The sequence below is a fragment of the Pistacia vera genome, unplaced genomic scaffold, assembly GCF_008641045.1.
Source record: "Pistacia vera cultivar Batoury unplaced genomic scaffold, PisVer_v2 Contig46, whole genome shotgun sequence".
In the NCBI taxonomy this organism is placed as follows: domain Eukaryota; kingdom Viridiplantae; phylum Streptophyta; class Magnoliopsida; order Sapindales; family Anacardiaceae; genus Pistacia; species Pistacia vera.
The window spans coordinates 1749600-1765899 of record NW_022196290.1 but is presented as its reverse complement, the minus strand read 5'-3'; the positions used below and the strand labels follow the sequence as shown (position 1 = coordinate 1765899).

Below are 16300 nucleotides of genomic sequence, written 5' to 3'. Positions count from 1 at the left end.
CATGGCTCCAACCATTGTCTCAAGTGTGATTCTCAGTATCAGTAGATGGACACACATATCACTACATACACATAATATGTGTACTGCTTACTATGACTTGAAGCGTTTATCAACCTTCCCTTTGGCGAACAAACAAACTGTCATTTTAAGTCGACCCATCACCATTAGGAAAACTCCAATGTATTTTAACCTCCACTAGTAGAAGTGTACCATTCGCTTTAACGAACAAGGTTTCGATGAACAGTGGTTTGATTAAAACCATGGGGATGGAAGGCTTAGGTGACTTAATATACTTAGTTGAGGGGTTTGTTATTTAATGTCTCATCAGATTATTATCTTGTTAGAATGACATTGTTTGGCATGTTATTCAACATTCAACCTTAGCCTGATTCTAACATAACAAAAAACGTGCCAGTACATGGCCCAACTAAAATCGATTTCCTCGAGCTAGAGGAATCGGTGGTCACCTAGGGGTCCTGTAATAAACATCTCGAGTCTTCAAGTATGGTTGCCTCGTCCTTTACTCTGTCTTCAAGTACATTACAAAAATATGTTCTAAATTTACAATATAATTACAAATTCTTTACATCAATAAATTTAGAAACCTCGATTTACATTCGAGAGGGAATGAGATGAGAAGAGAAATACATTGAGAATAGATAAAGGCAGGAAACACAGGCCCTATTTAGTAAATTACACAACCATACATACCCACAAATATTTAAAACATTCACCCTTAGGTCTAAGGCTCATGTACGGGCACATGCAATATACAAGCAAGTACAAAGCATACATTTCAAAAACAATCAATTTGAAATTAGTGGTTAATTACAATTTACCCCCTGACAATTGACAGATCTGCTTTGGTCTAAAGTTTTGAAACTTTACATTTTAGCCCCTGTACACTCGGAAGTGCGCTCGCTACGGCGATGAGTTAGATCGTGTCAACGTACATTCGTCCTAAGGACGATCGCCACGGTGATGGGTTATATTGCCTCGGTGAGAGCTGTTTTGTACAACGCTCGTCCAGAGGACGATGCCGCGGCGAGCATTGGTTCGTCACCAGCGCCAGCGTGAACAACGCTCGCTGCTGCGATGGGTTATATCGTCACGGCGAGCGTACACAAATCTGTAGCTCCGGATCTGTTCATACAGTAACCATGTACACTCAAACAGATTTTCAATCAATCAAACACATTGATTTCAACCAAAAATTCATCACCCATTAAACCAAACTTGCAGATCATCAACAAATTAGATTAATCGATTCATAAATATATTAAAACATGATTTTAAGGCAGTCTATAAGGCAACATTATATCAACAAATACATGTTATCAACCACCAAATAAAAATTGTAAAATTTGGTAACCTGGCTTTGATACCACTGTTAGTAAACGGTCCCATATAAGCAGCGGAAGAAACAAAAATTATAATACAAGGATCGTTTACATGAGTAAGATCAAGGGTATAATTTACAATTTTATTAAAGTAAAATCTGCAGAAAAATTAATCAAGAGTTTAGAATAACATAGCACGTGGAGGCTCCTCCAAAATAGTTTTGTACGTATTTGCTACCGATCCAAGCGTAGGATCGAACTTATGAAGTCCACACGAAGACAATCACAAGAAACAAATAAGGATTTGCTAGATCCTCTTGGCTTTAAGATTAAAGAAGAAAGATGTATTTGATTTTGGCTAAAATCAAAAACTGCCGTGAGAGAGTTGGGGCTGTGTGTTTTTGGTTTTTCAAAGAGAATGAACAGTGAATCAATTAATTAAAAAATCACACACACATTTTCTTTTATAGTGATAACTAGTTGCCCTATTCCCATATGGAATAGGCTTGAACTCCAACCCAAACACCCCATGTTACCAAACACTCCCAATTAGATATTTATTTTTTTATTGATCATTGTCCAATTAAAAATCAATTAATATATATTTAATCATATATATTAACATTTAACAATAATGATGATTTAATTAAATATATGCAAACACTATTTAAACTAATTTCACTTATTTAATTTTTTTAATAATTAAATAAAGCCTACGACCTCAGCAAATTTAATTATACTATAAAATTACCAAAATACCCTTTCACCTTAAAAGACGAAAACTCCCTTCCTTTTGAGTCTTAAATTATCTTCTATGTGTGTGACTCAAAGCTCCTCATCATACCAGTAGTGTGTAGTATTGCAATTAACACCAATTAATCGTCTCACTATACATAGACCAAGATTGGCCCCTAGCAAGGCATCATGGCCACCCGATAGATTCGGATTTAGCAAAATAGCTACTGTCAAAATATGGTTACCATGCAATTCGATCCTGTCATCATACGTTATCTCACGAGACGAAGACATAGAAATAGTGTCAACCTTCAGTTACTCTCGATATTATGTATTCGTTTCTGGACCAATGACCTGTATCATAATCCGGATAGAGCAACAACTCAATCCCACTGTGGCCACGTTTTAGTGTCATTGTCATATACTGAATTGCGCCGTGAGATAACTTCTCCGCTACCGAGGAGTGATGAATCCTCTGTCTATCCACCATAGTCTTGATACACTCTCGATGCAGCCAATCACCACCGTATTGACAGTCTGAAAAGAACTGCGTTAGGCTAATGTCAAACTGCACCAATCGGTGCACAAGACGCTCTGGTGATACAAGTCTAAGGATCACATGCACCACCATTGTTAGAGGATTTGTTCCATAGACACTAGGGTATTCATCCATATGGAATCCTCGGGTGGGTCATGTCTAGGAACTTGCTGCGGTGTAATTGCCTACAGCAAGCACCCCATGTGTTGCACCAGGTTGTCACCAAATAACCTTGACAAGTGAGATCAGTCACTGCCTTTCGACAGGGTCGTTCAACACTATGACAGCCTCACCGTATTATCTGTGCCCTTACTTCATAATAATACTAGGGCTACAGACGTTTCTAGAATGACCACCATATGTGCTCATAGGGTTCTCACTATTAAGATTTGAAACACTTGATACGCTCGTCACGGTTCTACCATTCTAAGGACATATATCAATACATATTGCAATAATAATGATTTACGCGATATAGAATAAAATGCATTTTATTGATTAATGAACATTATTACAAAGAGTCAATTCTACAAAAATTGATTGGCTCTAGGGCATCTACTGTAACAAACTATTCAACCCCCCAACCTTTGAGAATTAGCTAAATTACCCAAGTCACAAAAAAGTTTAAAAGTTAATAAAATACCCCCAATCACCCAAGATCACCGCCGACCATTACTCATCACCGTCAACCGTCGACGTTAATCGCCATAATGGTGCATGACCGGTAGGATCTAGTTGGTTGTGCACCAGTAAGGCATTTTCTAGCCATAGTCGAAAATGCCCAAATCTGGCGTTTCTATGGCCGTTTCACGGCAAAAGATGTGGCCGTGAAATGACCATAGATCTGGTCGTGAAACTGCCATGGACTTGTGATCTATGGCCGAAAATGACTTTGTTGACGCACAATTGGCCATATACAGCCAATCGTGTGCCATTCCATCAACTGTCGGCGATAGCCGACGGTGATGGCTGGCTACCAACGGTGGCTTGGGGTGGATGAGGTGATTGTGCTACAAATTAAAGTTTTATATGGCTGATGTGATCTAGCAAAATTTCAAATGTAGGGGGTTAAAAGTGATTTAAAAAATACTAATAAATAATATTTAAAAAGAAGGATAATTTGATAATCTATATAACATACCTATCCATTTATCCTCCTAAACAAACATATTATTAACCAATTTATTCGAATCAGCCAAACATATTTTCTAAACATTCCCAGTAATCTTCAAGTTGATTTATCTTTTTATTAATATAATATCCGCCTATTATAAAATACTATATGATCCAAATACCCCTTAAGAAATATAAAAAATACCTTTTTATCTGTTAAACTTAGCCACCAAATTTAATGGAGTGGGGGCTATCCATGCATTTTTGAAAGTGTTTGGTAATGTATATAATAAATCGGCAAACATATAAGAGTTTTTCATACTTATCCATTTAAATGTGACATAATATTTAAATTAATAAAATTGTGAAAATAATTTTGTAACTGAAATATTTATATCTAAAAGCTCCTTCTTACCTGAACCTGACGGTGGCTTTACGGTAAAGTCATCTCTCTAATCTCTCCCCCCATCTTGATTTGGATCTAATTCTCATTTCACCTCCAGATCTCTTCGCACTTTAAATTTTGAAATTTTCGCTAAATTATAATTCAACACAGAAAGATTCTGTCTTTCTCTCTCTGCAGATAAAAAAAAAAGAAAAAATGGCAGCAGTCTCAGTTCACCAGTACGCTCAGTGCATCACTTGCCATGCTTGGAGTCCCGATCGCTCAAGTAACTGTTTATCGTTATTGTTTTTAAGTTTTAGATTCGGTCCTTTTCATTTTGAAATGAATTCCCAAATTTCTAATATCAATTTGTTTAAATTCATTCATTGTAGTGGTTGCATTCTGCCCTAATAATAATGAAGTTCACATCTATAAACAGTTCCAAGACAAATGGGAGAAGCTGCATGTTCTGCAAAAGGTATTTGCTGTAAATGTCTCTTCAATGCATCAAATTATTTTAATTTGGTAAATTCTATTTTATTATGCTTGTTTAATATAGTCAAAAAGCTTCAGATGAAATTTTATGTTCTTAGTCAAAATAAAGGTTATTATTCATATATTACTTACCAAAAATGTTTTGCTATGTCATTTAAAGCAATGTCATGGTTGAAAATTCATCTCTCTTTTAAAATCTAAATCAGTTTATACTCAGTTTCTGATTATGATTTTATTATTTTGGTCTTTAATTGTATTTTCCTATTTGTTTATGTGACAGCATGATCAAATCGTTTCTGGAATAGACTGGAGTGCAAGGTCGAATAGAATTGTGACTGTATCTCATGATCGGAATTCGTAAGTACTTACATAATTTTGTGATACCTGTACAGTTCATGTAGTAGTTATATAAGTTGAGAGATGACATCTTAGCATAAGTTTCTTGTCTTCTTGTCATTTTCTTTTGCACATGTTATTTTATCTATTTTCCTTACTTAATTTGTGGTTTTTCTCAAGATATGTCTGGAACCAGGAGGGATCAGAATGGGTACCAACTCTTGTTATCCTTAGGCTAAATCGTGCTGCACTTTGTGTTCAATGGAGTCCCAAAGGCATAGTAACCCTGTTCTCTTTTTAATTATTGTTTTCCATTCCTTTTCTTGCCCAAGTGACATGAAAGACGTTAAATAGGAGAAGTAAACTTTCAATTAAATTAGTTTATAGATTTGAAGGCACACCAAAATGAAGTTCATAATCACTGGAAAAGGAATACGTAGACTTGTGCAGCTGATCCTATTTGTTTGTTTCTAAGGCGCATCTTGGTGTGTGTTTGCACCTGTACACTTGCATAGATGGCATGTAATATAGGTTGATAGCACACACTATTGGAATATTGCTTTCGATATTGACAATAGTGATTTTTCATAGAAGTCAAATACAATTCTCATGGTTTTGCATGCATTTACATGCTTTAACTGATGTGTTTAGTGAAATGTGAATGCTAAATCAGACTTATTTGAGCTTGTTTACTTCATTTACACATGCCATGGCTAAAGGAATTCTGGGCAGAACCTGGTCAATATTTTGGTTGCTAACACTTGTTTCCACATGAAGGGTTTTGAATTTATAAGTTTTTCATTGGTATAGCTTATTAATACTGATTGGAAATGTGGCTCTTATCTTAATTTTCTTCACCATGCAATGACAATTATAATGATTTAACCGCTGTGTTTTTTCTTTTTTCTCTTTTCTCAGAAAACAAGTTTGCTGTTGGAAGTGGTGCTAAAACTGTTTGTATATGTTACTATGAGCAAGAGAATAATTGGTAATTGACATTCAATTTGCAACTGCTCTACAATATATATGTATATTGAGATCTGATGTACCTGAAGGATTACCTCATCTTATAAATGCTTGACCTTGTATTGATTAACAATTACTACAGAGTATTGTACCTTTAATGGATTACTTCATAGTTCCCTTTCATGCTGTTTTGGTTAAACCTGTTTAGTAATTGGAATCCTTTTTGTCTACTACAATTATTTCTTTTTTTTTTTTTTTTTGGTGGTAAGGTTGATAATTTGTGTGTTATATTTTTCTCCAGGTGGGTCAGTAAACTTATCAGGAAGAGACACGATTCGTCTGTGACTGGTGTTGCTTGGCATCCTAATAATGTGGGTATCTCCTACTTTGATTTTTGCTGTACCTTTTGTAAGCATTTGTAAACTATTTGCATGTATGTATTAATTAATCATTTAAATTCATGGTTTGAATGTGTCCTTACATCAAACTGGAGTGGGATGTTATAAAAGGTTAACTCTTGTGTCTTAAACTAGTGAATGTGATGATTGAGACATGAATCCAAAAACTTTAGAAACTTGGAGATGGGAATGTAATGTCATGCCAGCTACTGGACCATTTTTAACCTTAATGATTGATAATCTGAAATATAAACTGATGCTAGAAATGACTGGCACATTTCTGATTAATGATAAAAACTCTGTGGTGATTCAAAAATAAATTGGAGGAAGGGATGTCTGCATTATCATGATTTGGGTTTGTTTGTCACAAGTAGAATTAATTATACATTTCGGAATAGTTTAAAAGTTTCATATATTATTACCACTTCTTTCATAAGTTCTCCCCCTTTTTGTTCTCCCTCTACTTGCTTAGTTGCTACTAAGGGCAAGTATAGCAATTAGTCATGTTGCTAATTTATGGATCATTAACATTGCAAACTCGCTAGGAAGACCTGAATTGTGTCTCAGTGCCTATTATGTCTTTACTGTTACAGATTCTTCTTGCAACAACGTCAACCGATGGAAAGTGCCGAGTATTTTCTACCTTTATTAAAGGTGTTGATACTAGGTATGTTCAATCAAATTACGGTTTTATCAGTTTATTATTTTCCTCTCTCTCCCCAACAACATTCTATGGTCACAGTATCATTAATGTTTCTCCTAATTATTGATCCAGGGATTCAAAAGCAGGCTCTTCGTCAGAGACAAAATTTGGAGAGGTTCAATATCTGATCCTTTCTCCTTATTGAAATTAAAATATAATTTTACCATCTAAATGTAGTTGAAGAATATGTTAGGCAAAGTTTCTTGTGATAATGCTTGTTTTGCTTCAGAAAGATACGAGTAGAAAAGAATACAGGACCAGTTAAAGGCTAATTATTTTGACGTTGGCATTTGATCAAAATTTCAATATTTACAATTCCCTGAAAAGGCAAAGAAATAGTATCACAATATCAGGAACAGAGAGGATCTAATTTTATAGTTGGTTATCTTGCATTGTAGGCACTTGGTATCTACTTCATGTGCAATCTGCTTGAGATGCTATTCTTCAACTTTTGCATACATAAAGTCGAACTGCTTACAGTGTTAACATTCTAACACAAACTTCTATTGGATTCACTTGTTGGTTTTCCATACAAGTTTGGTGTCAAGTCAATATTCAGTTGTGAAGTAGGTTAAAGTATCACTAAGAAGTAATTTGAAATAGCATGCATTGTATGTTGGAAACTTGATTTAGGAGAATATTGAAATCTTAAAGGGACTTGGAAAATGCTAGTGCACATCATTCTGTCTAGGCTTGCTGTAATATTATTCTCTCAGTTTGCTTTTAAATTTTAGATTATATCAAAGCATCGTGACCTTGATGATTTTCTTTTCTATTTAAAACAGCAAATTGTTCAGCTTGATCTCACATTTTCCTGGGCATTTGGTGTGAAGTGGTCACCCAGTGGAAATACCTTAGCTTATGTAGGTCAGAATCAGCTCTTTACTGCTTGTTACTTTTGAAACTTAAGCCTTTGGCATAGCTTGCTTTGACTAGAGGCAAATATGTATTCTTAATTTTGCAAGTAGGGGGCATCGTTTTAGTTCGGTTGCTCTATTCAGTGTGTCCTTAGTAGTTCCTTTTGATAAGAATTATATTTGGCAGCTGCATGGTTGTCACATAATTCATTATCTGAACTTACTCTCAGCCAACTGTTACTTTTGATTATTTAGGAATTGTATTTTCATTTCTAGTATTAGAGATCGAGAGTTTTCTGAGATGGTTTATTCTCATGTAACTGCAATTCTTGATGTTGAGCAGGTCATAATTCTATGATTTACTTTGTTGATGACGTCGGCCCTTCTCCTTTAGCCCAAAATGTTGCATTCCGTGATTTGCCCCTCCGTGATGTGGGTCAGCATCCACTCTGCTAGCGCTTTGCGAATCTTTTATTTTCTTGATATATTATTTTCTAACTTGATGTTACATATGGATGCTGTGGGACATCTGCGGTGTAATTTCAGGTCTTGTTTGTATCCGAGAGAATGGTCATAGGTGTGGGATTTGATTGCAACCCAATGGTTTTTGCAGCAGATGAAACAGGAATATGGTATGTAGGAATCTGATTATATTTTATACTAAAAAGTCAATTCACTTTTATTGAACTTAAGCTGTATACTTATCTTCTTTGCAACTCTATTTGGTTTTTTATTAATTTTATTTTTCTTAAATGATGAAATTACTTCTTGTGCTTTAAAATAAAAGTGAACCTTTTTCGGGGTGTGGCATGAGTTGGTATTATTGTAACACTAGCTTATATGCCGGATTTTATCAGTTTCTCCAGAATCACCTAGAGACCTTGCTGGCAAGATAGCTGATATTATTATTTTGTCTTTCTATTCTAGGATGAGGTTGAAGTAACTTCTCTGTATTTTCTTTTTCCTCTTTATTTTCTCTAGGAGCTTTATTAAATTCCTTGGTGAAAGGAAAACATCATCTTCAGGTCCAAAGTATGGATCACAGGTATGTAAGTTATTAAATTTGTTCCTTTTTCTTTGCTAATGTTAAAGCCTTTTGGTTTCGCTTGGTGAGAAAATTGCAGAGTATCACTTTTGAGCTGCAATATTAGTTGGCCTAGTACTTCTAAATTATATAAAAAACAGAAAAAATCTAAAGAGGAATAAAAGGAGGACCAGTAATCCATTTCATGAACTATAGGGGGAAAAAATACAGACTCAGGGAAAGAAGATAATTATCCCTGAGCAACACTTTTCAATCCCTAACTATTGAGCTTATGGAAACTGAAGACTATAACGAAGCAAAACACATTATTTTCTTACAAGATACTTTTCTTTTCTCTTAGTAATTTTCACTGTTTTTGTCAACTATAAATAACCTATTGTACATGTCCATAAAATTTTACCTCTAAATATTCATCCAATATATATAGTCAAATAGCTAAGTTTTAGCAAGACCTAAACTACTTCTGGTAAGCAAACAAAATACTTTGTAACCAAGAAGCCAAATCGTATTCAAATAGTAAATTATGCATTGACTCCCCTTTCTCTTTACAAAAGTATGCACCACTGAGGAAAAATGTTTATATGGACTCGATGTTTATTGCTTATACAACACATTGTTCTATTCGCTTTTATTCCTATAATGGTCAAGGCTTAAATAGGTGCAATGTGGTGGATATTAGATTGATTTGCCTCCTGTACCCTTCTTTTCCAGTTTTCTGAAGCATTTGGAAAACTTTATGGCCAATCTAAGTATGGAGTGAGCAATGATGCTGTTGAACCTTCAAGAACACGTGGAGGCGGCGTTCACGAGAACTGCATAAAGTAACTACCTCGGAACTTTTCTATTTGCTACTAAAACTACAATTTCATGCACATGCCATACATGTTTCCTCAGATTTCCCATTTGTTTGTTCCATTTACACTACTACCTCATATGATTTTGTTGAAAGTCAAATGTTGTGTTTTGGGAATTGCAGCTGCATTGTGCCTCTTAGAGAGGGAGGGGTTTCAAGCACAACTCGTTTCAGCACATCAGGTCGGTGAAAGCAAAATTTCTAAATTTCTTTCCTCTTCTTGACCCTTTTTCTGGTGTTTGTTTAATTTTTTTTTCTTTGTTTATACTTACACCATAAAATAACAGGATTGGATGGGAAAATAGTTGTATGGGATCTGGAGAACCACGAAGATCTTTTGGATTATCTATGAAGAAGGTCAAACTTTAGACATTTTAGAGCCGCCAAATGATACAGAAATATATGAATAATATTGTAAACTGTTCTGGATTTGTATATTAATTCGGTTGGTGAACAATTACTGATCTTGTTCTAGCTGATTTGTTTGCAAATCTGTACAACACTTTTGGAAGGACAATTCAATTCTCAAAGACCTTAGGAAATGCTAACCAAATTCATATATTTAGAGATAACATGGCGATCAACCGTCGTTTTTAGATTTATTCTTTAATAATTAATTGATCTTGGATATAATCAAGTGTGAAGTTTACCTAGTGTCCCCTAGGGGTGGACAAAAAAAGCCATGAATTTGTACTAAGTAGTTTGGTGCGGTTTAGTGCGGTATTGTATTGATTTTTAGAAATAAAGATAGGTTGGCAAATATTTCTCACATATTTTATTTGATAAATGTGACATGACAGTTCGTAATTAGTCAGCTTGTATTTGATCAGGTGGAACCCATTGTTGGGCAGGTAAAACTTATTGCGAGCTAACACGTTGCGTTTGTGAGAGAAAGTTAATGAGAATGATTTGTCAATGTAGTATTACCTAGATTTTTAACCAAAAATTATGTTAAGATTTTTTTGTTTCTAAGGACTATATCATATCCTTCTCTTACAAACGTAATGTGACAGTTTGTAATTAGTCAGTTTGTATTTGGTCAGACGGGATCTATTATTGGGCAAGCATGACTTATTACAAGCACTGTTTTAAAAAAATCGGACCGGATCGGTCAGTCCAACCGGTTAGATCGGGAACCGATCATGTGTCCAGTTCAAGTCAACATTAAATCCGTTATTATGCATTAAATTGTTTTAACTTGGTCAAAACCCGGATAAAGTCAATGAACCGTCGGTCCAACCGAACTGGTGGATAAACCAGTCTGATTTCAAAAACCCCTAACCCTACACAAACGCATTATCGCGCAACCCATTCCATTGATTTCCTTCCTCTGTTTCTCAGCTTCTTCTCTTTCTCAGTTTCTCTACTAAAATTTCTCAGATTTCTCAGTTTCTCTTCGAAAATTTCTCTTTGAAATCTCACTCAAATCGCATTCAACTTCACTCCTTAAGTCTGAAATCGCAACCATTCGGCATTCACAAATCGCAACTAAACTCCCTCGTCGGAAATCGATGACGTCTTCCTCCCTTGCTGGAAATCGAGTTGAGGAAGGGTAGAGGGCAGCAGTGTTGTGGCGTCACTCATAGTGAGGGTAGAGCACGACGACGTCGTTCACTACAAGGGGAGAGGACAACGACATTGTTCACGGTGAGGGAAGAGAATGATAGCGTCACTCACAGTGAAAGGGAATGGACAGTGGCATCATTTGCTGTGAAGGAAGAGGACGGTGGTGCGACTGATTGGGAAGGGAGGGGACGACGGTGGTTAAGAGTGGTCTTATCCTCTTCCTTCGCATTTCGCTGGGAGGGAAATGGGGATTTTGACTAAGAGTGGTGGTGGAAGAGGAAGAGGATAGACGATGGTTGAGATTGGCAATGGGGTTGTGAGTGGTGGTGGAAGAGGATAGACAGTGGTGGTGGTTATGGTTTGTTATTTGAAAGGGAATTGGGGANATGGTGAGTCCAACGTGGATCCACAAGTGGGGCCTATGAAGCCAGAGTAGGTCCAATCAATGTTCTAAAAACTAGACCGGACTGGCCAGTCCGATCGGATTTATATCCGGTTCAATAAAGGATAAAAACCGGAATTTAACAATAAACCGCTTTAAACCGTTATTAGACCAGTATAACAGTATCAGACCGCCGGCCCAACCGTCCCAAATGAAAAACCGGTTCACTGAAAAAGCCCTAAATCAAATCTAATTTCATTCTCCTTTACTTCAGTCATCTGCAAATCTGCGTTTTTCATTGTTCAACACCCCTTCTTCTATTCTTCATTTCTTCTTCACCACCCTTTCCCTCATCGTGGCCTCCCACCTCCACCCTCACCTCCTCACCGTCGTACCCACCCTCACCGTTTTGGCCACCCCTTATGTATTCAATCCACCTTCTTCTGGCCCCGTTGTTTACATCCATCACCACCCAGAGATCTGTGGGTTTTCTGGTTTAAACATTTAGTTGTGTTCCATTTGGCTTGGTTTTGGAGATATGTGGGGAAGAGAAGTGAAGGGGCAGTTGGGTTTTGTAGATCTATTATAGGTCTGTAGCTGGATTGTTTTTTGGTGAGAAAAAAGAAATAAGGGGAGGGGAGGGGAGGGGAGGGGGTGGTGTTGGTGATGGTGAGAGACGGGTGGTGAAGAAGATGAAGAAATAAAGAAGAAAAAAATAATGGTGTGGCTGGGTTGTTTTTTGGTGAGAAAAAAGAAACAAGGGGAGGGGAGGGGGCGGTGATGGTGAGGGACCGGTGGTGAAGAAATAAAGAAAAAAAAAAGATAATGGTGTGGTTGAGTTGTTTTTTTGGTGAGAAGAAAGAAATAAAGGGGAGGAGTGGGGGTCGTGATGCTACTGAGGGACAGGTGAAGATCCAAGAAGATGAAGAAATAAAGAAAGATTCAAGAAGACGGAGAAATTAAAAATAAAATGACGGTGAGGGATAAGGATGACGTCACTGGTCAGATCCGTCGGTTTGACCGATCCGACCGCTCAAACCGTGACCCGATCGCTTGACCGAGTCACCTGCCGATCCAGTTTTCTGAACATTGGGTCCAATACCATAGGACCTTGCAAAGTAAACTCGCAGACGCCATCTTGTGTAGCCTAGTTAATGAGATAAAATTAGCAACCATGTGGACAAGTGATTGCCTAATCCCNAAGAGAAGCCTAAGGAATGGTGAGTCCAACGTGGATCCACAAGTGGGGCCTATGAGGCCAGAGTAGGTCCAATAACATAGGACCTTGCAAAGTAAACTCGCAGACGCCATCTTGTGTAGCCTAGTTAATGAGATATTGAGACAAAATTAGCAACCAAGTGGAAAAGTGATTGCCTAATCCCCTTGTATAGATAGTTGACAATTGGCACATTCGACCTCTGTAAAGCTTTAGACAACGAATTTATTGCTTGTAAAAAATTAACTAAAGTAGGCTTGGAAGTTAAGGTGTTGCATGAGTGCCACCTCGGCAAGGCATTCAACAAGCATACTGACGTAACCAAACTCATTCTAAGGGGTTAAGCTGTTAATTAAATTTAATAATACAACTGTAAATAAATTTATAATAAATAATATATTAGGTATAAATTATACAAAAATATGAATATTTATTGGTAATGATCTTTATAATTAATATATTTATGATTATGTTTAACGATATAGAATAAATTTATAATACTTTAACGAATGTAAAATAAAATCAATAAAATTTACTAATGACCAAGTTATTAAGCTAACACAAATAACAACACCTCCAAATTAAACTACAATAAAATTTCTACTAATAAAATATTCAAAGATTTATCTAGCTTTTATAGCAAATTATTATAACTTTTGTTGTAATTTCACTTTTATGTTTCGATCCTTTAAAATAATGCATCAAAATACATATTTTTTATATTTATCTTTTTTTCCTAATTTCAATATTTTGATATGACTCATTTGTAAGTAGTCTAGATGGTTAGAACGAACTAGGGATAGTGTGAATAGGTACACGGTTTCAGGTTTGATTTTCTATTTGAGTATCTGCAATTTAAGTGGGGGGCCATGGCGATGGGCTGTAAGCTAGCCTTTATATATAGAAGTATTGAAATACAAAACAATTGACAATAGTTTAATTTGACAAACAAATTTTAGAATTGATATTTATTTTATAAAATATATAAAAACATACACAAACTTTCTTCACTTTGTTATTTGTACAATTAAATAAATATATAAAATTCATTATATAATTTATTAAATGTGAGATTGTTTTGTAAAAACTAAGAATTTAATTTGATATTTTTGATGAATATATATATATTTGATAATTTTTCAAAGTGAATGCGGGTCAACTGACCGTCCTTGGCCGCCCACAACCCCCCCGGGCCACGCATGCATGAGTGCTGCCCAAGGTTTGGTGAATTATAGTCTATAGACAAGGAAAAAACAAGAGAAATACAAACACAAAACAAGATAGGAAGCAAGTAAGAGAATTTATTATATCTATTAATAAATTCTTATCGTAAACATTTTTTTTTTTTGTGAATAAAAATAAAAAATCCATTATTGGCATTTACTTCCAGTTTTCCATTACTCAACTCTCTCAAAAACACCATCAAACATTTACTGAATGGTCTATCCTTGTGCAAACATATTGAATATCATTTCACTAGCCTTTGATAAGTCTAATAGGTTAGAATTACAGTTTCACCCTCTTGTGACTTAGCCAGTCGCAAGACCCTAAATGCGGCATGTCTAAGTTGAATGTCAAAGGGTTAACGCCAGTGGAACCCCCATTGGCCCCTTTGATTTTTGTTTTTGTTTGCAAGAAAATAAATGTTGCTTTACATTGGTGATAAGGCACATAGGATTGGAGTGTCACGCGTGAAAAGACCATAGGCTAAGCCTGCAAGTTTTCAATGTCAACTGTTTGGTTCTAGAAAGAGTGCAGGTAATTTGGTGGTGGTGTGTAACCTTATAACAAGTAACGGCGTAAGAAAAACATGAGTCGGAGAGAAGAAAAAGAGTGGGGGTGCAAACCTTTTATAGAAGAAAGAAACAAATCGTTCACTCATTTGTGACTTTTATGATAGTCAGATGAACTTTTAATTCCAAAAAACAACCAATAATTGCTTACCAACAAGAGAAGAAGTTTCAAAGGAATTTTGGTTATTAAAGTAAAGGATTTATTTTATTTTCCTGTTATGAGATGGTTTAGAATTAAATTTATCTGCTTCGAGAAGATAGTATAAAAAAATCCTTCTGTTTTGATATTTTTGTAAGAGAGTATTTCCTAATTATTGGTTATAGTATCGTCGATTAAGTCTGTTACATTGTTTGTATTAGTTGATTCCAGCTGTATAACAACAGTTAGATTCGTTGGTAACTGTGATTAGTAGAAGATTGATTAACATCTTGTTATATGGGTTGTAATAGTGCGAAAATTCAGTAATGAAAAAGAAGAATACATTCCAAGAATCCTTTGTTCTTCATTTTATTTCATGGTATCAAAGCAAAGTGACGAAGCCAACTCTTGTCCTCTCAATCAACCCACTCTTTCTCCTCTTCACTTTCCTCCTTGCTGACCTCATCGTCTTCTGAATTTCTACCCAAGTTCTTCCTCAATGGAGAAATTATTGGTTTCCTTAATAAACTAGAACCGAGCGATTCTTGGCTCCCAATTTTATCTCCATCGGATTTTCTGAAATTTTATTCAATCAATCATTTGTTTCTTAAAACACCATTGTTGAAATAAAGATTTCATTTGAAGATCAGAATGAGTAATGGCAAGTGTTAATGGAGAATTAAATGTAGCAACGATAGATTCAAATTCACAACTTTATATACATCCATCAGATACTCCAAGTATGATGTTAGTCTCAGAACAGCTTCTTGGGATTGAAAATTAAGGAATTTGGAGTAGAGCTATGATAGTGTCTTTGCGTGCCAAGAATAAACTAGGGTTTGTGGATGGAACTTGTAAAAAATTGAGTTTGCTGCTTCTTTACATGCACAATGGGAAAGGTGTAATTCTCTGGTGTTGGCTTGGATCTTCAATACAGTATCCAAAGAGATTTTTAGTGGAATTGTTTATTCTATGAATGCATCTCAAGTCAGGCAAGACCTTCAGGAGTAGTATCATAAGGTGAATGGTATAAGGGTTTTTGGAATCCATAGAGAAATAGTTAATTTGGTACAAGGAACAGATTCTGTGGCCGTTTATTTTAACAAATTAAAGGCATTATGAGATGAGCTAAATGCTTTGGTAAGCTTACCTCCACCTGACAGTGCTTCAGCAAAGGTTTACCTTGAGATTTTGAATAAGCAAAAATTATTGCAATTTCTAATGGGGCTTAATGAATGTTGCTCGATGGTGCGTAGTCAAATATTATTGATGTCACCTCTGCCGTCGGTGAAACAATCTTATTTAATTGTACAACAGGATGAAAGCCAAAAAATGCTTGTTGGAATCAATATCAATTCAGAGGTATCGACTGCACTTTACTCACAAAATAATAAAAAATCGTGGAATCATAATCCAAAATATAAAGGCAAGAAGCCATAT

The 16300-nt window shown here is 35.7% G+C and overlaps 1 protein-coding gene across 1 annotated transcript; it reads left to right on the top strand.

The window, feature by feature from the left end:
- The first annotated feature begins 4155 nt into the window (after positions 1-4155).
- LOC116145100 (actin-related protein 2/3 complex subunit 1A-like) lies at positions 4156-10348 on the top strand. The gene is made up of 15 exons (XM_031430543.1): positions 4156-4397; positions 4504-4589; positions 4887-4963; positions 5123-5217; positions 5861-5930; positions 6210-6279; positions 6900-6973; positions 7082-7124; positions 7795-7876; positions 8210-8298; positions 8413-8498; positions 8848-8911; positions 9623-9732; positions 9888-9946; positions 10052-10348. The coding sequence occupies exons 1-15, from the start codon at positions 4328-4330 to the stop codon at positions 10114-10116; spliced, it is 1140 nt and encodes a 379-aa protein (XP_031286403.1). The 5' UTR covers positions 4156-4327; the 3' UTR covers positions 10117-10348.
- The last annotated feature ends 5952 nt before the right edge of the window (positions 10349-16300 follow it).

Bases quoted from the DNA above. Each gene is read 5' to 3' on its own strand.
- LOC116145100 (XM_031430543.1), top strand. From the start codon at position 4,328: ATGGCAGCAGTCTCAGTTCACCAGTACGCTCAGTGCATCACTTGCCAT. The intron at 5,218-5,860 runs GCATAGTAACCC...CTCTTTTCTCAG, and splicing joins TGTTCAATGGAGTCCCAAAG to AAAACAAGTTTGCTGTTGGA. The intron at 7,125-7,794 runs GTTCAATATCTG...TATTTAAAACAG, and splicing joins CAGAGACAAAATTTGGAGAG to CAAATTGTTCAGCTTGATCT.